At 41.0% G+C, this 24,334-nt stretch overlaps 1 protein-coding gene and 1 long non-coding RNA gene across 4 annotated transcripts; one reads left to right on the top strand and one right to left on the bottom strand.

Moving 5' to 3' along the window:
• The first annotated feature begins 241 nt into the window (after positions 1-241).
• Positions 242-21,894, top strand: LOC116066525 (grainyhead-like protein 2 homolog). Of its 3 annotated transcripts, none has more exons than XM_031322634.2 (15): positions 242-592; positions 1,233-1,419; positions 1,963-2,385; positions 2,540-2,595; positions 3,881-4,037; positions 4,325-4,436; positions 6,123-6,217; positions 16,127-16,285; positions 16,846-16,903; positions 17,535-17,674; positions 17,849-17,886; positions 19,784-19,875; positions 19,971-20,056; positions 20,200-20,264; positions 21,078-21,894. In XM_031322634.2, the coding sequence occupies exons 1-15, from the start codon at positions 579-581 to the stop codon at positions 21,190-21,192; spliced, it is 1,797 nt and encodes a 598-aa protein (XP_031178494.1). In that variant the 5' UTR covers positions 242-578; the 3' UTR covers positions 21,193-21,894. The 3 variants fall into 3 exon arrangements, with proteins under 3 accessions (XP_031178494.1, XP_031178492.1, XP_031178493.1); XM_031322632.2 differs by having other exon boundaries at positions 3,881-4,139; XM_031322633.2 differs by having other exon boundaries at positions 243-592; positions 3,881-4,139; positions 19,787-19,875.
• A 1,128-nt stretch (positions 21,895-23,022) lies between these two features.
• Positions 23,023-23,975, bottom strand: LOC118496032. Its single transcript, XR_004898491.1, has 2 exons — positions 23,835-23,975; positions 23,023-23,147 (listed from the first exon to the last, which is right to left on the bottom strand). It is a non-coding gene; the product is annotated as an uncharacterized LOC118496032 (long non-coding RNA).
• Positions 23,976-24,334: the final 359 nt, after the last annotated feature.

Below are 24,334 nucleotides of genomic sequence, written 5' to 3'. Positions count from 1 at the left end.
ACCATGGCCCAACTGAGCGAGAAGAATGAATGTTGACCGACATTCACTACTTTCTTCCTCATTGTAGAAAACAGTTGGTACCTTAAATGAGGTACACCAGTGTTGTAATTTTCGGTGTGTCCACCTTTCTCGCATTTCAAGCCACGCCCTTCCCCTCCGAACACCAATTGGGAAACGACTGTCACCTGTGTAGAAACATCTATCCAATCAGCAAGGCACCTTTCGTTTCCTTGTTTACTCTCCCTCTTCGGATGCTGCAGTAGCCTACCCATCTCTTTAATTTACCAACTTCTCCAAACAGGATACAAACCTTGCGCGTGCAAGAAATGTAGTTTATTTATTTATTTATTTTGTCAGCGTATGCGCACATTTTACCTGCTGACGTCAAAGACATTCGAATATATTTTAGTACGCAAGGTTACAGAGGATTTCATTGGTTATTTTGATTGAGAGGTTAAATAGAGCCAGCCTCTTGCACGCCTAGTTTTCTCAGCCTCCCACACAAACTCAGCTGCACTAACTAGAAAGTCCAGTTTCTCAAGCAAGTCCTAGAAACACCAGAGAGTCCTGGAGGCACCATGGACCTCGACAGGTAAGACAAAGTCATTCATATTGCGGTTAATAACTTCTAACTAAACTATCTAATTTCTATAGTTTATGATTTGATGAGGGAGTGGGGGTTGTTTTAAGTAGTGGTACTACCCATAGGTAGGCTACTGCCATTGACTGTATAAAATAGGGTACTACAGATAAAAGTCCCTAAATGCACCACAGACACTGCAGAAATGACCAAAATGAATATAATGGTAATATTATAGTGATTGTGTATTAGGAAAACCTTACTATAATCGGAGGTCTAGTTAAGCTTTACTGTTTTTATGTGTATATTGAAATATTTAAGTTTTCTGTAAATATTAAAGAGTGTAGGCCTACTACTGTGTGGCCTGTGTAATGTGTGTCCTTCTTGGCAGCCTCTTTTTGAATGATTCTTTCTTTAGGAAATAACTCATGTCAGCTTGACCTGTTCAGAATTGATAATTAAATGTGACATACAGAGGTGAACTTACGTAAACACACATCACATGGAGCAGGCAGATCCATTGAAGTTTGGTGAGAAACAGCCTGGGGCAGACTTGGTGGCTTGGCAGACGTAGCTTCTGTTAATGACAGATGGGTTTTAGAGTAACGACGTGGCTTATTGTGTCTTTTCCATTGTCCCGTTGTCCTCTCAGTAAACGGCTGGTGGTCGTGGTACCAAATGAAGGGCTGGTGCCCTCTCGTCGAGCGGTCAGCAGCGAGGATGAGGCGTGGAGGAGCTACCTGGAGAACCCACTGACCGCTGCCACTAAGGCCATGATGAGCATTAATGGAGATGAAGACAGTGCAGCAGCACTGGGACTGCTCTACGACTACTACAAGGTGTGGAAAGCTTGACATTACAGTAGGGATGTAAGGATACATCGTGAATCGGTTAAAAGTCGATATAAATGTTTAAGATTACACTCGGTTGAGATAAAAAGTGAATTGTGCTGCAGTGTTTTTAAACTGCCTCGGGCGTAATCTACTTTTAAGTTCACTTGTTTGACTTTGGACTTCACTACTGTATGTGTTTTTAGTTTATTTATTGGAAGAGATTTTTTTTTCTCTATTCATTTAGTTATTTTGATGTGAGATTTGTTTTAAAAATCGAATTATTAATTAGTTGTTCAATTTTTGTTATTTAAGATAAAATACAATTCCAGTTGCACTTTTGATGAGAGGACACATCTGTTGTTTGGCACAGTTTATGTATAAATAAAGGAATATTTTTCAGCCATTTGTCCGCAGCTTGTTCTGTTATGAAAACCATATCGTGAACTCTTAAATTGTGAACCGTATGGAATCGTGAGTTTTCCCCTAGCAACCCCTACATCCCTCCATTACAGCTAATATAATAAGTTGACTTTGCTATAACCCTGTCAGGTTCCCAGAGAGAGGAGACGGGCCTCCAGCGGCGTTAAACCCACAGACCCCTCTGCTATGGGGCCTGAAACCTGCGGGAGCTTGGAGATACTAGATCACCATCTTCACGCTCTCAGATCCATGCCTGTCAACCTTTCCCTAAACAACAACAACACCACTACAGAACATCAGGGCTCCAAGTATGGAGCTATCTGCATCGCAGGAGGCGGTAAAGGTGGAGGTGGGGCGGCTCCGGCTGTGGTCAAGACAGAGGGCCAGATGTCCATGGGAGTGTCCTGCTCTGGGGGATCCTACCAAGGAGAACCCGGAGATCAGATACGGATGGTTTACCAGCAGAGCCACTGTGTGTCCCACGCTGGGTACTTGAAAGATCAACAGAGAAGCACCCCAGACAGCACATATGAGGACGCTGTCGAAGGAGAGGTGAGACTTGTTACACAAGAGGGGGTGGGGTGGGGGTAGTCTTACGTCCTGCTTTGTAAACCTGGATCACATTTGTAGGATAGTTTTGCTTCATTAGTGGCAGTATCCAGCATTTCTCCTCCTGAAACACACAGTATCTATTCTTCTTTAACAGATGTATCACAAAAGTCCCTCCTCTGGAGTTGATGAATTCCACTGCAGCCTACCAATGTAAGTTAAAATTTACTGATAAGTGAAAGCGTTAAAACATACAGACACTGTTTTTTTTTTTTTCAAATGTGTGCACAGGATGTTTATTAGGTTTTAAAGGATAAGGCTTGCAATATTCTATCTTCTAGACCAGGGGTGTCAAACTCAATTGTGCTAAGGGCCAGTCTGGAAAAAGAGAATCACATCAAGGGCCAGACATGTAGAGTTTATTGACATGCTTTTATTTCATCGAAAAAGTAAAATATCTTTGACTCAATTATTGCATGTCTCATACAGTCTTCTCACTTACAGTTTGGTCCACATAAAGCCCTAGAAAAGTCAGCAAAAAAGTTCCAAAGCCATCCTAGAATTTAGCAAATCAAGCAAAACAATGATCACACAGCTGACTCACAGCGAGCTCTTTCACAGCCTGAATATGCAAACTCTCTGGTTCTGGGGGAATTTCTGATTCTCAGAGTAGGCAAATTTGCCAAATTCTGCTTTGGGTGTCACGTAATCGCAAGTTGAAAAACAGTTTCCCATGTTTTTGGTTTGGCGCACAACTAGGTGGGCCAAAATTTAATTGTGAACCTAAATTGATATGCGGGCTGGATCAGAATTTGCGAGGGGCCGGATTTGGCCCGCGGGTCTTGAGTTTGACACGTGTTCTAGACCAAAACCTGTCTGCCTCTCAGTACTTTATGACTCCCCCAGCCTTTCTGGGGCTCTCAGCCCCAAGCCTATTCATTCCTACTGAACATTAACTATCTCTTAACCTGGGACACAAATACATAGATTTTTTTATTTTTACAATACATTTTTTTTTTTTTAAAGACCTAGTCATTTCCTAACATAGCTGGGCACTGTAGTTTTTAGCAAATGTTACTCACAGGAGTAAATAGTTTTTGTTGGACTATTTTCAGTTGTAGATTAATACACGTGTGTGTGGACAATAGTGTGTGGACAACAATGGAGCTCATACACAATACTTGTTCATTCATTGATGAGTTTTGATCTTTTCATGGGATTTGTATACAGTAAGAAACATACCACCAGACCTATCATTTAAAGCTGTGCTGCTGCATTTGGGACTACCTGATGAATGAAATGAATCTCTTTGTTTAGAGGCATACGAGTGCCATAAGAACCACTTCTTGCTTCAACTTCTTCTCATGCTCAATTTACACTCAACTACTTAGTCCAGTCAGAAAACCAGATCAAAAATGTATTCTGATTTAGTTTTCTTTTAATCAAAATGTTGTATATCGTGATCAAGTTTGCCCCACACATGCTTGTGTTCTTCCAGGGGCAGCTTCCAGTACAGTCTGGAGGCCAGCATGTCTCTGCGGCCGCGGCAGGTAGAAGGACCCATGGCTTACCTGAACCGGGGCCAGTTCTACGCTTTGACACTGTCGAAGGCCGGCTTCAGATCGTCCGTACATCAGCCCAGAGGCAAAGTGCGGGTGAGTGGACCGACGCCGTCACACAGGCCTGATGGGGGCCCATCCAGTAATGAGAAATGCACCATGGGAGGCTCTGAGCTGCAGCGGGACAGTATTGTACAGGTGAGGGAGAGGAGATAGTTCATGGAGAGGAAGCTAGTGCTAGAGGTTGAGGGTTTTACATTTAGCTTATTGTTGCGTAGCGTGAAATCTTGTTACACTTAGAAATGTCACATTTGCATTTCTACCTTGTTTTTTTAGCCTGATTATACTGTAATATATCTTGTGTATCTTTGCTTCTACTTCAGAGTGTTATCATGGTCGTCTTTGGGGAAGACAAGTGCAGAGACGAGCAGCTGAAGAATTGGAAATACTGGCACTCCCGCCAGCACACTGCCAAACAGAGAGTCCTGGACATTGGTAAGATGATTATTGTCAACAGGCCTGCCTGATCCATGCATGGCTTGATGGGGTTTGTGAGTAGAACAGGAAGAGGCCCAAATTCAAAAAATGGCACACACTTTTGGTTTTGAGTAACACAATAAATACAGATATTTTGACACCTTAGCTCCACAAAACCATAGAATTAAAAGGAGAGTAAGCAGGTGACAAACCTGCAGGAGTCTCCTGGAGGATCCCGTCGCACAGTTTGAATAATAATTTGTCAATCCTTGATTCCACAAGCACTGAACAGACAGCCAATGGGTCTGCATTTGCATAAACGTTAACAGGAGAAATAGGCGGAGGCCTGGACTGAAGCCATATCCTGCACGATCAGCAAGAGACAGGCCTCAACCTGTGGTTGAAGGTCTCAGTGGAATGAGGCAGAGATGTCAGACACGGTGGAGCTTTTCTCTGTGGCAAGTTCATGCCAGTACCATGGTGAAATCCGTAACCCAATGTATGCGGGTGAAAATAAGCCCATGTGATGACAACTTGAGTGTTTTTGGAGGTAACAATGGCCTTATGAGAATTTTTATTGATTTGGAACTTGAGTTGTTGCAAAATTGTTTCACAGGTAAAAAGATGCCAGAATATGATATTGATACTGTATGTAGGATAAATTAAAGTGATGAATTGGAAATTAAACCAGTGGTTTCCAACCTTTATGGCTTGTGAACACTTATTAAAAAAAGAAAAGAAAAGCAGTGTCTATTGAGTTGTTATCAATAGCAATCCCACCAGACGCTCAGGTTTGTTTTAATTAACTGAAGTGTTTAAGGACCATGAGATAGATAGATAGAGAGAGAGAGAGAGATATATAAAAAATATTTTATTTTTTTATATTTATTTTAAAAAAATATATTTGTGTCACAGAACTTATAAAATGCTACTTATGTAGTACATTATTTGGGAGTTTTACCTGTGATGCACTATTTCTTGTTTGTATTGTGTTGTTGCTTGTGCCACAATTTTTAAAAGAGCCCTAAAAATATTAAAATGAGGGCTGACACAAAACGTCAGCGTCTAAGGCTACATTTACACTTCTAAGTTTTGGTATTCAAGCAGAGTTTTGAGCCAAACGTGATCTCCGTGCACACAAGTGGTTTTAGCTCCAGTAGAAGAACTAATCTCCGTTTAAACTACCACGCCCAAACCAAAACATCTCAACAACATTCATGTATACTGGGCATGCACATGTCGGTAAACAGGAGGCAGCGTGTATACTACTTGCTATGGTAGTCTATATCCTTGGTGTTCCACTTCCGGGATTGCTCCGGTGCTGCAGGACATTCTGCCGGATGCATGTATTTTCTGTTTCCTTCTGCTTTCTTTGTGTTGAAATTTTAAATTCGGTGGATTTCAGAGGACTATGGTTAACTGCTCCTCAGATCTCTGCAGGGTAAATCCAGACAGCTAGCTAGACTATCTGTCCAATCTGAGTTTTCTCTCGCACGACTATTTTGCAGAGGCTCTGTGCGGAGTTTAGCGCCGCCCATGACGATTCTGATTGGTTTAAAGAAATGCCATTAGCCATGCCAGAGCAGTGTGAATGCGAGGTGTAAACGTAGCAAAAGCTATTCGTTTTTAAACCAAAATGTAGCAATGTAAATGTAGCCTAACACTCACTGAAACGGTTTCCTCTAATCTTCACTTTACATGCAGCCGACTTCAAGGAGAGCTTCAGCACGATCGGGAACGTGGAAGAAATTGCCTACAACGCTGTCTCTTTCACATGGGATGTCAGTGAAGAAGCTAAGGTAAAAAAGCAACGGACGAAGGTTAGGGGGGAATGTGCTGTTTGAAACAAAGCAAGAATCGATTGATCTACAAGTGAGACAAGACAAATGAAATAGCTTTCCCCATTTATTCTCTTACCTTCACTTTCACACCCATATTTTTATTTCTTTTTGTGCAAAACTCAAAGCCACTAGTGGGAAAGATTGCTTATTAAACCACACTAGAGCTCAGCAGTGACCGCCCACTTTTGTAGCGGCTCTGGTTCCCTAAGTGTTTTTCCCCATTCAATTGTTCCATTGACGTTTTAAAAATTGCTTATATAAAGTTTTTTTTTCGTCTGAAACCGAGCCAACCAGCTACGAGAGGAATTATGACCATAAAACTTTTGGTTCCGGCGCGAAAAAACATTTTGAAAAAGGCAGAAAAGACAAAGGTACAAGACTGTGTACAGAAACTATCATAGACTTATACCTACAGAGATGATGGTAGATGGTAACAGCGAGTTGGACAAATCAGACGTGGCTGTTATGCTTAGGATTGTGGGTAGTGTAGTATTTCTCCATAAGATTGCCAATAAAACCTTTTTTTTTCTTCCCGAAACAAGGTTGATTTTTATACGGACTTCTAGCTTTTACAGGAGCAGAAACCTTTGTTTCACAGCCTCGGAGATCAGTGTACCACAGACCACGACTTGGTTTCGACATTATGGCTAGATAATCAAAATCCTTATGGAGAAAATCAAGATTTATACTTTCTTTACTTTCAGCAAGGCCAGGCCCCTCCATCCACCCACACCTCTTTGTCCTCTTGCTTTCTGTTGGGTCATTATTTTGAATGGCAGACAGGCCGGGCGGGCACACTGCAATAGACCCTGAAAGGAGCTTCTCAGATAACACCTTTTGTAACAGTGTTCAGTTGGATAAAGACAAATGGCAAACAACATGAACACACACACACACACACAGCATCAGCCCGCCCTCAGGCTGTTTTGGGCTCAGGAGAGTGTGGCTGTAGCTCACTTAATGAGAACGCCACAAACAGCCTCATTGTAAGAAGTCGCTGTGAGCTCTTTGGGTTTGTGGATACATATTTACTGTTTGGCATAAACCTTCATTCCACTCTAATTGTTTGGCATTTTCTACATACTTGTTGTACACCTGACTACAATAATACACACACACACACACACACACACACACACACACACTCTCAAGCTTTAGAACATTCATTGTTGCAGCTTGCTGTGTTTCATCAAGCAGTACTCCAGTGATTAAGAAGGCTCCAAAACACTTGATCCTACACTTCCCATAATGCAAGTTGCATCTTTTCAATAGACCCTCTCTGCCTGGTAAACATCCACATCTTTTCATATTTTTATTTTTTATTATGACTTTTCATCTAGTGCCAGGTCAACATATTTGGTTTTGAGTGAAATGTCTTAACAACTGTTGGATAGATTATGATAAGATAAGATAGACTTTATTGATCCCACACTGGGGAAATTCCGTTGATACAGCAGTTTAACAAGAAAATCACAACAGAATAAGGAAAATACTCATTAAATAGAAAAGAATATATAAACTATAGAAAAAATAAGGATAAGAGTAATAATAGTAACATGTACACACTATTAACTATTAAAAAAAACAAAGGAATTGTGTATATGTATTATTTATACATGACACAGAGCAATAAATAAACAAATAAATATGCACAGTGCAGAATATTGTAAAGTGAATAAAGAGTCTGACTGCGACCAGCACGCCCAGAATGCACCTGAACACACCTCCCTGTTAGACCAGCCCGCCCATGGGCGCAAAGATGGCCGCAGGTGCATTTGCTATTTAAACGACGTGGACGGGAAATTGGCAACTGTGTCGGTCTTAAACTAGCAAAGACACTTGCATCAGGTTTTGGGCTGCGCTGTGCTGGGTGCAGGATAGGGGCCTCAGGGTGCACCAGTCTGCTGCTGAAGGAGCTGCTCAGGGAAGCCAGTCTCATGCAGAGGGTGAGAGGTGTCGCCCATGATTGATTCCAGGATAGCTAACATCCTCCTCCCCTTTCCTCTATGGTGTCCAGAGGGCAGATCAGATCAGAGTTAGCCCTTTGCACCAGTTTGTTGAGCTGTTTTTTGTCCCTCTCTGTGTTCCCAGCTCCCCCAACTACTGCATAGAAGATAGCAGACACAACCACAGTGTGATAGACTGTTTTTAACAGTCTCCTCAGCAGGTAGAGATGACTTTTGGCCTTTTTTGTGTTTTTGGTCCAGTGCAGATAACATTTGGGACAGACATTCAAGTTCCCCTTGGGATGAAATAACTTTGGAGACATTTCATCTCTAGAGCCATCACCAGATAAAAATTTCAATTTGTCGAATACTTTGGTTAATGACTAAACAGCATCGACTGTATAAAACATGGATGCAGTCTCCGTGACGTCACCCATAGGTTTCTGAAGAGCTATTGGGATGCTTAGTGTGGGTGGCCCTGGCCGTTGCCATCTTGGTGACGCCTGCTCCGAGAGGAGTCTAATATCAGTCTTGCAGGCTACGCAACATGCCCACTGTACTCCAAGACACACCCACTTCACTACACGACCTGCCCCCTGAGATAACTACCTTGATTAATGTACTTATTTAAAACCAAACCATCATCTTTTCCTAAACCTAACCAAGTAGTTTGGGTTTCTAAATGAACCCAACAGCAACGTTTCGAGGGCATGTCATGTAGTACTTTACACCCACAGTTGTCATGAAGAGGGAATTTAGCTATAGAGACTAAACCGTTTTTTTGTAGCAGGCTGGGAACATGTTTATTTCTGCAATTAAGTTGGGCATTTTAACATGGGGGTCTATGGGGATTGACTCCCTTTTGGAGCAAGTGGCCACTTTATGAACTGCAGTTTCGGTTATTTTTGCGTTGGCTTCATTATTCAGCCCTGGAGGTTGCCGCTTCATACCTGCAAAAAAAATTGCTCTTAAGCAAATGCTTGCATGTAAACACGGTGAACTAAAATGCTAAACATGTTTTTTTATGACTTGCTATATATTGCCATTGTTATCATGTTGACGTTAGCATTTCACTTAAAGCACTACAGTGCCTTATTACAGCCGCACAGAGGCGCTAGCGCAGCTGTAGGGCTAGTTCAAAAAGTATTGAGCTGAGGACCAACATGTTAGCTTGTAATTGTGATGGGGGGAAATAATTGCTCTCCTAAATGCCCCCATCCCCCCAATACAGTCCCTTAGTTATGTTGTTTAGACATGCGAAACGTTTTACTGATGTAATACATACAAGTGGACAGCAGCTCATAACACTGAACATCAATTAGGTCATTTTCTAATTGGTCTATATCCACGACGTTCCACTTCCGGGATTGCTCCATTGCCACTGGAAATTCCGCCAGATTTCACTCTTTTCGGCTGGATGTCGGTCACCTTCCTCTTTCTCTGTGTTGGTGTTCTAACCTCTGGTGGATTTGTGAGGACTATGGTTAACTGCTCCTCAGATCTCTGCAGGGTAAATCCAGACAGCTAGCTAGACTATCTGTCCAATCTGAGTTTTCTGTTGCACGACTAAAACTACTTTTGAACGTACACGTTCCACCAAAACAAGTTCCTTCCTGAGGCTATTTTGCAGAGGCTCTGTGGCTCCGTCCGGCGCTTAGCTCCGCCCATGATGATTGTGATTGGTTTAACGAAATACCAATAAACCAGAGCACGTTTTTCTCCCATCCCAGAATGCTGTCTGGACTAGCCAGACCCTCCTCCGCAGCGCTGTGGAGGAACGTCTGGCAATGCGAGACTATTTTCTTATTAATATTGCAGTATAAATTTCATCCACAATGCACTCATCTTGTCACGCTTAAAGAACCTCATTTCCAAAATCTCTGTATTTTTCTCGAGCCAAAGGGTGAATGAAACATTCACCAGCATATGAATTACAACCCGAGGATTGAGTGCTCGGTGGGGAGCAGGTTGACTCTGGTTCTGTTGATTGTGGCTGTCGATGTGTGGCTACGCTGTCAAATACAAACGAGATGATCATTATTATTATAATAATAATAATAATAATAATAATAATAATAATAACTGTATTTATATAGCATCTTTAAAAACAAAGTTTCCAAAGTGCTTTGACAGACAAGCAGCCTTGCTGCTGCACACTGACTGTGCCTCCACACAGGACTGCTGGAAACAAGGTGGAGGAGGTTGGGAAAGAATACTGTTATTGTGAGGAAGGCTGTGGGCTCAGATGTCCCTGCTACCGCGTCTCTTTCTCTCTGCGTTGTGCCACCTAGAACTTTCGGTTCACAAACATAATTGGATGTCCAATCAGGCTCCAACGGGCTGACATACAAAATGGGTCTTTTTGGTGCAAATGGATGTTATTTATTTAATATTTTTTTCTGCATGGCTCTGCTGTTGCCAAGCAACCGTCCTCATCGGCATTGTAATAGGAGTGTGAAATGTGTTTGTAGGGGAGATGAGCTGCCTCCTTGCAGCATGACTGCCGTTTTTGTTTTTGTTTGTGCCTGGTTGAGCGGATGGCACTGAACAGCCACTTACCAGTGCCCTCATGAACCTTTCTCTTTTTAGGAAGGTATTTGAAAGCCACACACACACACACACACACACACACACACACACACACACACACTAGCAGCAACACGTCCAGTGCTTCTGGAGAAATTGAAACGGCTTGGGTCTGTGGAGGTGTGAATTTGTGGAGGTGTGTAGGAGGCTCATTTGTGCTCCAGGCCTTTCCAGCCCTCACCTCTGCAGGTTCAGGCACGGTGCTGCGTAGTGGGAAAATTTGCTGTTAAGCTGCGGTGAGAAATCTTACCGTTATCCATCTCTGCCGACCTGTTGCTCATGCTGTCGGACCTGTTTATCTGGAAAATGCATCAGAAGTTTATGTTGGTTTAGATGGTTTGGCATCATCATTAATCATGGGAATCTGTTAAATGTGTGAAGATAACAAAAAAAAGTGTTAACAGTGTACACTTCATGGTTTAAAAGAGTTATAGGATAGTACTTGGATTTGGGTGAGATTTTGTAAATTCGGTTTCTCTCTCAGCTTTTAAAAGATTCAGCAGCTCTGCTCTGCTACATTATTTAGCTCCAGGAAAAAGTTATGTTGGAGTGAAACCTCACATTTCTAAAAGCTGTGGCACAGAGAGGTCTAGAACAATAATAAACCAACAGTCATTCACAATTTCAGCACAGGATACACACTTTCTTCTAAATCAGTATCATTCTCATAGATTGGAAGCGTATTTGTCAGCATATAAAACATTTAACATCAGGAGCCCTGACTGAATTATTAGGACACATTTGGCTGAGTGTAGTTTCTGGCCTGTGAACTGCAGCTGTTGTGACTCATGAGCCTGTAACCCTCTCACTCATCACTGCATTATATATCATTATATCATTATCAGGTTGAGGTTCACTAGGGAACAAAGATCTCCACCAGATCTAACAAAAGGAATTTACAGAAATACTTTTTAAGGTGTGGAAACCATTTTTGATATTACTTGACGATTTTTGTGTTTGCTGCTCTATGCTACGCCCTTAATCTGCACTCTGGCAGCCGTGTGTGTGTGCGTGTTCAAAAGTTTTTTTTATTTTCTTAAAGATAGCAAAAAAAACAACACACGTCCATTACACACAGTAATGTGACACACGACAGTTGAGAGAACAGTTTTTCTTCACTCTCCTCACAAACCCCGTTTTTTTTCCTGTGACTGTTATGAGAAAAATTGAAAATAAATCCATCTTCTTCCGCTTATCCGGTAACGGGTCGCGGGGGTAGCAGCTCCAGCAGGGGACCCCAAACTTCCCTTTCCCGAGCCACATTAACCAGCTCCGACTGGGGGATCCCGAGGCGTTCCCAGGCCAGGTTGGAGATATAATCCCTCCACCTAGTCCTGGGTCTTCCCCGAGGCCTCCTCCCAGCTGGACGTGCCTGGAACACCTCCCTAGGGAGGCGCCCAGGGGGCATCCTTACCAGATGCCCGAACCACCTCAACTGGCTCCTTTCGACGCGAAGGAGCAGCGGCTCTACTCCGAGCTCCTCACGGATGACTGAGCTTCTCACCCTATCTCTAAGGGAGACGCCAGCCACCCTCCTGAGGAAACCCATTTCGGCCGCTTGTACCCTGGATCTCGTTCTTTCGGTCATGACCCAGCCTTCATGACCATAGGTGAGGGTAGGAACAAAAACTGACCGGTAGATTGAGAGCTTTGCCTTCTGGCTCAGCTCTCTTTTCGTCACAACGGTGCGATAAATTGAGTGTAATACCGCACCCGCTGCACCGATTCTCTGACCAATCTCCCGCTCCATTGTCCCCTCACTCGCGAACAATACCCCAAGGTACTTGAACTCCTTCACTTGGGGTAAAGACTCATTCCCTACCTGGAGAAAGCACTCCATCGGTTTCCTGCTGAGAACCATGGCCTCAGATTTAGAGGTGCTGATCCTCATCCCAGCCGCTTCACACTCGGCTGCGAACCGATCCAGTGAGTGCTGAAGGTCACAGGCCGATGATGCCATCAGGACCACATCATCCGCAAAAAGCAGCGATGAGATCCCCAGCTCACCAAACTGCAAATTTTTAAAATTGAAAATAAAGAAAAAAAAAAACTAGATCTCCACTGGATCTGACTGGCTATAAAACTAACTGAGCTGAAGACAGGCGAGTGGGTTCCCCTTGCTAAAATAAAGTAATACCCTTTTATTATCATCTTTAAGTTACCAGTTATTGTTGTGATGCATTTCCTTGATTCTTTGCATATGAACCATCCAGCTACAAAACATTCTATACAAGTAGTGAGATGGTTTTAGTTTGTAGAAAGGTGTCCACTTTTCAAATAAGACAGAAGGACATTTTCTCATTGACCATTACTGTCTAAGTTTTTCATATTGGAAAGCACCTGTTCTGACACCCAGAGCCCTGTCAGATGATCTCTGGTACCCTGACACCACCCGTCATCTTCCAAATGTGTTCATTTTAGTTTATAATGAACTGGATGTTTTTTAAACTCTATAAATTGTATAAAAGTGAATATCGTTCCATAATTTTTTTTTTAGCTGGGTTTGGTCGAGCTTCTGCACCACTTGAAATGGCAGAACCTGGACAGTTCAACCGTTAATACTTTTAGCTCAGTATTTCAACCATTTATCCATTACTTTTTAACTATTTTACCCATTTATCAATAAATAGGGTCATACTGTATATTCCTTACTTTTAACCAACTGATTTCAACTGTTTATCCATTACTTAAAGCCAGAGCTATACATTTATTTTTTTATTAATCACCAGCCAACATGGCTGGTACATTTTTTAATTTAGTGGCCAATCAGATTTTCCACTAGCCCAATTGTTACTAATTTCAACAAATTTGAATAACTCAAGCCCCCCTAAATTTCATCTCAGCCCCCCTAAAAATTATAATAATAAAAAACAACTTAAAAAAAAAAAAAAATCTATTTCAGAGCTTCAAGTTAGTTTGCGAACTTGTCTGTTATTGACAGAGGACAAACAATTACAGGTTCAAAGGGCTTGAAACAGGGGCCTGTTTCACAAAAGCAGAATATATAAATCCAGAATAACTGATAAAGTGAGGCTTGACCTAGTCTAATCTGAGCATCCTGGCTTGGTGCGTTTCACGAAGGCCAAGCCAGGCTGAGGAGGAGCGACTAGGTTGAGCCAGGCTGAAGTAATTCAGATAGATGCGCGTCCACGGCTTTCCTCAAAAGACCATGAGGTCGATCACAGATTTACTGATGCCAAAATGGAGAATACGCATTGTACATACTTTATACAGAGTGAGCAGCAGCTTCTTGTGGAAGTATGATGATGTGAAACACATTTTTTTGTATAAAAAGAAAAGAATGTAATGTAATGAAACAGTGAGAGAAAGCGTAGCAGACGATCACGGACCGACTGAATGCGTAGCCTAAATATATACATTTACTGACCACTGCTCTGAACTGAAACCGTCATCATTCCATTCAAGGATTAGGCTACTAATCATTTGCACACATTAACAGTTGTACTCTTTGCCTTAAAAGTAAGCAGAAGATAATGTTACTCAGGAAATTTACCATGAAGATCAATTTTCTACAATGCTAGAGTATGATGCGTAAATATCTCTTTCACTCTGTTCCTCCCTCTCTCTCATGGGCTAAAATATAAATTTCCTAAGTCATATTAACTTCCACTGCTCGCTTTTAATGCAAAGTGTACAGCTGTTTGCTTTTGCAAAAAAATTCAGTTAAGAGCAGTAGTTCATAAATGTATATTTTTAGACTATCATTCAGTCGGTGCGCTATATCTGCCACGCTTTTTCTCGCGTTTTTTTTTATTTTTTTATAGAGGACGAGTTTCTTCTCTACATATTATATGCCTTGCTCCCTTGTGGACATAGAAAATAAAGGCACTGAAGAAATTGGACTCTAAAATCTAGAAACTATAAAGATAATTAAGTGATAATCCCATGCACACTGTAAACATGAATGGAACAGAGTATATTCAATCAGTTATTTCCCCCCCCAGCAAAACATAAGGTCAAAAACCATTGGGGTGTCCTCTCCACTGTTGTTACATGAATGTACAGTAGTCTACATCACTAGATAGTTACTGGTCCAGTGAACTAAGACTATAATTTGGGAGGATTGTACAATTAGGATATGTTCTTCAAATTGTACAATCCTCCCAAATTATAGTCCCAGTTTACTGGACAACACAATTTGTGTGCTACGAATGCCAAATACAATGCACATGGAAGAGGAACAAACATGATCCTTATTGTTAAAGAATTAAAAAAAATGTATCAACTAAAATAATTCAAGGTGCATTGGTCAACTATAGAAATGTACAGCATTGTATGTGTTGCCCTTAGTAACAGACTTCATTTAAAACACATTTGAAATGTTATCAGCCTTTTCTAATTATCTCAACAACTGCAGTAATATATTCATCAAACTTCTAACAACAATATGAACAGCAGTCTGCATACAGAAATATAACAGTAACAATGACTGTCACATGAATAATTATTAAAAACAATTATGGTCACAACTTTAAATAATAACAGTACTTAAATGAACAGCAATATGCACCTGTTGTATTTTAATCCAGGCTGATAACAATAGGGTAAAACCACTGCTGGGTGATTAGAAAAGGCTCCAGGATTAATAAATACCGGCTGTTAGCCTGGTCGGGAGCAGGCTAGCTGCACAGAATAAATCTCCATGGTGATTTATGTGCCTCCACTTTCGTGAAACCGAGTCAAGGCTTAAATCATCCAGGATAACTGATAAATCCCGGCTTAATCCCTTATCTTGGTTTTGTGAAACAGGCCCCAGGTTTAATATCCAGTCAAGGAAAGGGTTAACAGAAACATAGCGTTGGCCAATCAGAGGAGGTTGTGCCAGACTCCCTCCTTTGGCTGAGTCTCTATCTGATCTGTCAGAGGGGGGGCAGGAGATGGTTGGTAGTCCCCAGAGAAGAAGTTGGTCATTTCATGGTGCAGATTAGAACCCAAATTGAAATGTAAGAAACTAAAGTTGCTGAATGTTGGAACATTGTATCAAACCGGTCGTTATTACTGTGACTTATAAAGTGTCAGGTTTAGTTCCATCATAGTGTCAAAAACCGTTAGCTGACGTTGTTCTGCTCAGAGATTATCGGCTAATGAAATTAATGATTTAGCGGGGGGGGGGGGGGGGGTAACACTTTTGCAAGGCACTGTATCCGTGTCACATTCTCATTAGGGGCTGAGCCCCCCCTAAAGGTCTGATCCTAGAATCGCCCCTGTGAGGATCTACCTGTATAATATTTTTAACCAAATCATAATCTCTGCTTAATGTAGGTGACAAAACTCCATAAAATTGTCCCTGTCTCGTCTTATTTTTGTCTCCTAGGTCTTTATCTCCGTGAACTGTCTGAGCACAGACTTCTCCTCGCAGAAGGGCGTGAAGGGGATGCCTCTGATAATCCAGATCGACACCTACAGCTACAACAGCTGCAGCAGCCGGCCGATCCACAGGGCCTTCGCTCAGATCAAGGTCTTCTGTGATAAGGTGAGGATGGCCTGCTGGTCCCGGCAACCATGAGCAGACTTGAAAGATTTTTTTTTTGCTTTACTTTTACTTTGTCTTAACATATTCTGTGGTTTCTGTCCCATCTACCCCCTGTGTGCAGGGTTTCCGTGGGGTCTTAAAAAGTCTAAAAAAAAGTCTGAATTTTAGGCCTTAAAAAGTTCTAAATTCGCTGAAGTATTTTGTTTTAGGTCTTAAATAATTTTAAACCGGTCTTACATTTTCCTATGTCCATATAACGCTACCTCTAATGCATACTGAAATGTCTTTTTTTTTTAATTCTGTGGTGTAGTTATTTCTTTCACCCATCCAAATATAATTAGCTCTATATGTACAGATTATTATTACTCCGGGTTGCTTTTATTCAATTTGAATACATTTATTACCTTTTGAAAGTGCTTTTGTGACATTTTGTGCATTTTGTTGTACTTTTTAGTCGTGATATAGGCCTTACATTTCATTCATAAAGGTCTTAAAAAGGTCTCAAAAAGTCTTAAATTTGACTTGGTAAAACCTGCAGAAACCCTGTGTGTGTTTCACAGGGCGCTGAGAGGAAGCTTCGTGATGAGGAGAAGAAGCAGCTCAGGAAGAGGATAAAAGGTCAAAACAGTTTTTATTCTTCTTCAGTTTCGCTAAATATGAATTACTAGGCCTGGGTATCGTTCAAAAATGTTCGTTACCAATAACGTGACTTCGATACCGGTTCCTAAACGGTACTTTTTTTCGATTCCAGTTTTTATAAAACAAAAAGAAATTGCATTACACACATTTACGGCACAAATCTTTTTTATTTCTTTTTCAGCTCCTACTACGTGAGCTCCGTCTCTGTGTAACGTAGAGTTTTTCCTGCGTGGTCTCTACAACGTGTAACATTAGACAGCCCATCACAAGCATTATTTGATCTTGGTAGAAGCATGCTGCATGCTCATTGGCTCACTGCCTCTGATGAGATTTACTCCTTTTTCGATATTCAATACTTTAGAGGCAATTCGGTCGGTGCCTAAAAAGTATTGAATTCGGTACCCAGCCCTATGAATTACATAGACTCTTGTAAACAGAAATAATCCACTGAAACAAGGTTACAAAGCACTGTCCAGGAAACCATAAAATGTAATAGAAGAGCTCGGCAGAAGACTGAAAAAGCCAGGGAAATGTAATCAAACCGTATCGAATCTGTACTTGGAATGGTTGCCTGGCAACAGATGTTGAGTTCACCCTCTCTCTGGATTAGGGAAAAATTGCAGCTTGGGGGAGACGCCTCCCTTTAAGAGGGCTGATAACACGCTGTTCAAAACCATGATAGACCTGGACGCCCAGCCTGTGCTCTTTATTCCTGACGTCCACTTTGGAAACCTGCAGAGAGCCGGGCAGGTGATGGACCCCTCCCTGTCTCATTGTCTAAAATGCGCACACACACACACACACACACACACACACACACACACACACACACACACACACACACACACACACACACACACGAAATGTGCAGGCATTGTCCAGTCTTGCAGTGTACCTAGTGTTGCCTGTTTCCTCCACTTGCAGGTGTTTGCTTTCAACACTGAAGAGGTGGACAGAGATGGGTGAGTATCATACGGTTATTATACATACCTCTAGTTCAGGGGTCTTCAATGGTTTTTAGGCCAAGGACCCCTTAGCTGAAAAAGAGACAGAGCGGAACCCCATATATATATATATATATATATATATATATATATATATATATATATATATATATATATATATATATATATATATATATATATATATATATATATATATATATAACAATAACGTGTAGGGCAGCCTAAAGCCTCTACATATACCTTTTTGTATGGTGCATACAAGCTAAGCTATTAAAATAAAAACGTATACATGGTTTTAATGTTAAACTGTGGCACAGTGAATCCGGGGACATTTTCAGCTCAGAAGCATAAATACCTCCAAAAGGTAATGTTTTTATCTTTGTAAAACTTAAAACGGGGACACTGCCCCAGGGGGGGTCACATGGGCATGCTCCCCTGTAAGAAAATGTTGTCTATTTTAACATTTAAATGCATCAATCTGGTGCACTTCGAAAAGAAATTCAGAGGTTGGACTTGATTATTCTTATCTATGAATGGAAATATTTGTGCTGTAGCCTGAACTATTTTGCACTTCAGAATTTTAACCATTCACACACAAGTTGAATAGATTTTTTTCTTCATATTTTTGCATTAATGTTACTAGGAAACATACCAGTAGATAGATAGATAGAGATATATATATATATATATATATATATATATATATATATATATATATATATATATATATATATATATATATATATATATATATATATATATATATATAGTAAGTGGGATTGTCTGGAATCTGGCAATATAATAAACATTATGGTGGGATACACTGGCTAACAAATGTCTGTGTTGACATAAATAGTTTACATGAGAATACATTATAATGTTGGCCCTTTGGCTGAGTCTCTGTCTGTCAGAGGGAGAGCAGGAGTGCCGTTGTGAAGAAGTTGGTAATTTCATGTCGCAGATTAACACTTTTGCATGCGCTGTATCCGTGTCACATTCTCATTAGGGGCTGAGCCCCCCTAAAGGTCTGATCCTAGAATCACCCCTGCTGCTACTTCATACTTGTACTCCACTACACCTCAGAGGGAAATGTTGTCATGTTTACTGCACTACATTCATCTGACAGCTTTGTTTGCTTTATTGCTTCACGCTGGGCTTGTTTCTGCAACAGCTCATTGAGTATCAGATACAATTAAAACTATTGAGGAAATATTTTCCTTTGAGATTGGTCCAGTATTAAACGAGGTCGCTGCAGTCGGCAACGGTGAACAAGCTACAATGTAAGTTAATAGGACGTCAACTGTCCAGCTTGTTTTTACGTTCATAAAAGTGCTCGTTTTGCCACTGACAGGCTCAGATTAATATTCTAAGTGTCTGACAACATTATGGAAAGGATTTCTAAGGAGGTCGATCTTTTTGTTAAAGAGTAAGATCCTTTTTTAAATATAAAAAGTCGGCGAAATTGCGTTCGCTAAACCCACCAGACTCCATGTAAATAAACAGTAATTTTAGCATCGTAAAATGGGCATTCTAGAACATCTCTGAGCTCTGAGGCTTGCTCTGGCTGTCTTGAGCCTGTGCGTGTAGGGTGCACGACTATTTCATTCCAATTTCGGGTCTGTCAGTCACAGTGAAAACCGGGGACATTTCCGGGGACATCTCCAGCCGGGGACAGGTCACCGAAACCGGGGACTGTCCCCGGAAACCGGGGACGTCTGGTCACCCTACTATAGTCCAGTAAGCCTATCATCAATGTTGTATACATTCCATACAAAAAAGGTTTATCTTTACTAATAATATGTTGGATTCATGGTAATGTATATTTTCAGACATATATTTTAATTTTGGTCGAACAATAATTAGGTGTGTGTGTGTGTGTGTGTGTGTGTGTGAGAAGTGTTCTGGTGAAAAGGATGTCACGTGTTGCTGAGGAAGATGTCTGTCCACCTCAGCCCAAGAAGTCCAAAGTGGAACTGGAAAGGAAAGGTTTGTAAATGTTGCTTTTTTCTCATTACCCATGTTGGATCTCATACCTTATTATTTAACTGAATGATTGCCCTCTCTATTCCATGACTCATCAGTCCTGCTCTATGTGAGGAAGGAGTGTGATGAAGTGTTTGATGCCTTAATGCTGCACACCCCAACCCTAAAAGCATTGATGGAGGCAGTGAGTATTAATGAAGTATTATAATAATGTTTGAGCTTCTTTAGGCAGAAAAGTAAGACAAACACATTGCATCCATTGTGCTAAACAGGATTAGTCAACACCAGATCATTCATACAATTCTTTTTCGTCACTGTGTTTCACAGATCTCAGAGAAATATGCAGTGCCTGTTGACAAGATGGCCAAAGTTTACCAAAAAAGCAAGAAAGGGTGAGTGAGTCAAACTATTGAGAGTATGACACACAGTGGTGCTTTGAGCTAAATGCTGACGTCTACGTTTAGCAGGCATAATGTTTACCATGTTCGCCATCTTACTTTCGTGTGTTAGCATGCTAACATTTGCTAATTAGCACTAAACACAAAGGAGAGCGTATGCATTATAGATATATGCTCCCAGGTTCCTCATTATTGCCAGCTTAATATCCTCTTAATGTGGCCCATTAGGAGACCTTTTAAAGGGTTTTATGTTCAATGTAAGTTTCCCTGGGTCAATGTGTTGAAATCACCCACCTACAGCTTAAAGCCTGCTGATACATTATACTAAACCTACGCCCTCAAATTTGTGTTCTTGACTTTAGACATTAATATTTCCACTGAGCGGATTTTTTACTTTCCATGTCCTTTCCTTCTTTTACAAATTGAAAATGACCAATCTCTTACAATGTTGGTTTATATCAAGAACACAAGAACATAGAACCCTGTGAACATAGGGATGACCCGAACACAAAGTACAGCTGAGGCTGATGGGAATGTCATTACTTTTGCAGGTATTTGGTTATAAACCGTAGATGAAAGGTAATATCTACTTCAAGTCATCCGGTGGAAGACATGAATGTCTGAAGCTAATTTCATGGCAATCCATCCAACAGGTGCTGAGACCAGGCTTCAGGCGGGGAGGGGATATGTAGTTCATGTTGTAAAGTGTATGTTTTGCATGTTGTTTAAAAAAACAATTAAAAAGTGTTAATCATAAAAAAAGTAACCAGGGCACTCTGGCGTGTTAATGTGTTTGTTGGTCCTCAGGGTCCTGGTGAACATGGACGACAACATCATCCAGCACTACTCCAACGAGGACACCTTCATCCTGGCTATCGAGAGCTCTGCACAATCCTTACGTGTCACTCTGTCAGAAATCTGACAGTTGCTAGCCACAGCACTGTATCCACCACAGTCACCATATTGACACTTTAGCCATGCCATGGTTAGCAATTGTGAACATTTTGCTGGCGGTATTAGATGGTGGCGGCACCAAAATGTGTTCCTTGAGGCCTATGTGTGGCCTAAATACAGTAGGAGTCTCTGTTTGTTGTCCTATATGGATCATTGGCTAAACTCCATCCCCCCCAGGCAACATCCACAGCCACCTCACCTGCTGCAGACCCTGTTTACTACACATCCTGCTGTGGGAGGATTTCTTGCATTAGGAACACAGGCTTCATTTTGAAAATGTATGGAAGTGTCCATATTTGTGGATCAGCGGGGAACATGTTTGATATTTCCCGGCCCACTACCTGTGAAATTCTTGACTAGCTGATTAACCAAACTAACTAAATAAAATGAAATAATAATGAACTTGTTAATACTACACCACTACCAGGAAAGCGGTCTTTATCCAAGTTACCACAAAGCATCCAGTCAGCTTGCTGTGCTTTCACAGAAAGAACAGCACAGTATACAGTATAGTCTTATGGGATTGATAGCAGGGACTGCTGTTAGAGTCTTCCTGGTACCTCTTCTAGTGGTGGAAGCTTTTAGATTATTATGTGTGGAAGGCTCTCGCTTCAAAGCAAGTCACGCAACATCTTTTGCTGGCACTCAACAGTTCAAGTTAAAAAAAAAATGTCATGAATTCTCTAATCTTTCTTAGTTGTCCATCTTTTTTTTTCTTAAATTGAATTGTCGTATTTGTTTTTACTGCATACTAAATGTTTCCAATCGGTGCCAGTGAAATACCAGTTATCACAGATTGTGATTACACGCTAGTGTCTCATGGTCCATAATTGCATCAGGCACCATTATGGAACACGAAAGTAAGTCTCCAGGATGCTTGTGCATGTGTTTATTGCTTTTCCTCTCACTGTAGAGACTGGAGTCATTAGTATTTAGGGCATTAGTCTGAGGCTACTGCAAACCACTGGAGTTTAACAGTCTAATCGCTCACTGCCTGTGTTTACACCTGATTCCCTGACAGCTTCAGTAGCCTTCATTTGCCTCATGCACCAAAATGTACAGTCTTTTTTTAAATGAGTCAATAAATATAGTTTTATATGCAGTCACATGTCGCATTTTATTTTACCACATTCCAATGAGGCACCCTTTATCCAGATTATTGCAGCCCTATTCCATAACCTTTTCCATAAGGTAAGTGGCCATATGGTCTATCAGTCATTTTCTTTTTTTGTCACAACCTGGAAACCCGAAAGTTGTTTTATAAAAAGGTAACTTGGACCCTATGTTCCTATGTTTTTGTGATTAAGTGACTGATGGGAACAACAATCTTTGACATTGGTCCAGTATTAAGCGAGATCGCTGCAGTCAGCAACGGAGAAACAAGCTACAATGTAAGTTAATAGGACAATTGTCCAGCTTGTATCTACAGTGTCTGACAACATTATGGAAAGAATCCCTTCAGAGATGGTCCTTTAAAACCTCTTTGAGACGTTTCTGTTTAACCAGAAACAGCTCTGAAGTCGCTAGTGCTAAACTGTCCGGTACAGTGTGTCCTGTCCGGTACTGTACAGACTGGTCCGGTCTGTACAGTACTTCCATCCTTGATTACAGAGAGGAACACGGTGAGAACTGCAAATTGATATAGCTCAAATTTCTTAATGCATCTTCGATACTTCATTCTTCTGGAGGTGACGGGATGCTGAAACTCTGAGCTGTCAGCCCAAACCATATCACTCAGTACAATGTCACTTTAAGCACTGTTGTACAGCTAAACTAAGGCTCCAGCTGAGGCAAAATCAGAGCTGCAAAGATGAATTGATTAGTTGTCAACTGCTAAATTGATCACCAACTGTTTTGATAAGGGATTAATCGGTTTGAGTCATTTTTTATTTAAAAAAAGTAAACATTCTCTGATTCCAGCTTCTTAAAGTGCTCATATTATGCTTTTTGGCTTTCTCCTTTCCTTTATTGTGTTATCTTCTTTGTGCATGTTATAAGTTTACAAAGAGAAAAAGCCCAAAGTCCCCCCCAAAGGGACTTAGCATCTCCAACAGAAAACACTGTTCACAAACTGCTCCAAACAGCTCTATTGTAGTCCAGCCTTTACTTCAGAGACAAACGTGGTCACTTTGTAACACACGTTATAATGCTCACCTAGCTGCTAGCATGGCACGCCCTCATACTCTGCTTCTGACTGGCTAGTAGTCCTTACCTAGCTACTGTCAGGGCACACCCTCATACTCTGCTTCTGACTGGCTAGTAGTCCTTACCTAGGTACTGTCAGGGCACGCCTTCATACTCTGCTTCTGACTGGCTAGTAGTCCTTACCTAGGTACTGTCAGGGCACGCCCTCATACTCTGCTTCTGACTGGCTAGTAGTCCTTACCTAGGTACTGAGCATGTGCAACTCCCAACAAAGATGGAACAGAAGTGAGATGTCTCACTCTGTAGCTAAAACAGAGAGCTCAACACACAGGGTGAAAAGAGGAGCTGCAGCAATGTGCAGTACAACACAAATATGGTGTTTTTTGAAAATTAAACCAAATAAACCTTTTCTAGTACAATTTTTAAATACAATTATGAACCTGAAAATGAGCATAATATGAGTACTTTAAATGTGAATATGTTCTAGTGTCTTCATTCCTCTGTGACCGTAAAGGTAATATCTTTGAGTTGTGGACAAACAAGACATTTGAGGACGTCATCTTGGGCTTTGGAAAACTCTGTTCGACATTTTTCACAATTTTCTGTCATTTTGTTGGGCAAACGAATAATTGAGAAAATAATCAACAGATTAATTGAATGAAAATAATCGTTAGTTGCAGGCCTAAGGCAAGGTATCACTTTCTATACTAATGGTTTTATTAAGATTGAATTCATTATTTAATAATAATGCTTTAGATCAGGGGTGGAATGTGTAAAATGTATAAAAGACATGGTCTTAAAGGGTAATTTTGTTTTTTTGGACCCTATTTTCCTATGTTTTTGTGTGAAAGTGACTCATAGGATCTTTGAAATTGGTCCAGCGGCACCTGCAGACCGGGCTGCCATGTAACCCTATGGGGCTAGTGTGCATCATCAATTTACATCCACTAAAAGTTCTGTTTTTG

This window comes from Sander lucioperca, chromosome 10 (assembly GCF_008315115.2).
Source record: "Sander lucioperca isolate FBNREF2018 chromosome 10, SLUC_FBN_1.2, whole genome shotgun sequence".
Lineage (NCBI taxonomy): Eukaryota > Metazoa > Chordata > Actinopteri > Perciformes > Percidae > Sander > Sander lucioperca.
This window is presented reverse-complemented; position numbering and strand designations above follow the sequence as displayed.

What these genes read in the sequence shown, in the direction of transcription:
- LOC116066525 (XM_031322632.2), top strand. An exon ending in AGGACGCTGTCGAAGGAGAG is followed by an intron (nt 2,386 to 2,539) that starts GTGAGACTTGTT and finishes CTTCTTTAACAG; the next exon opens with ATGTATCACAAAAGTCCCTC. An exon ending in TCAAGGTCTTCTGTGATAAG is followed by an intron (nt 16,286 to 16,845) that starts GTGAGGATGGCC and finishes TGTGTTTCACAG; the next exon opens with GGCGCTGAGAGGAAGCTTCG.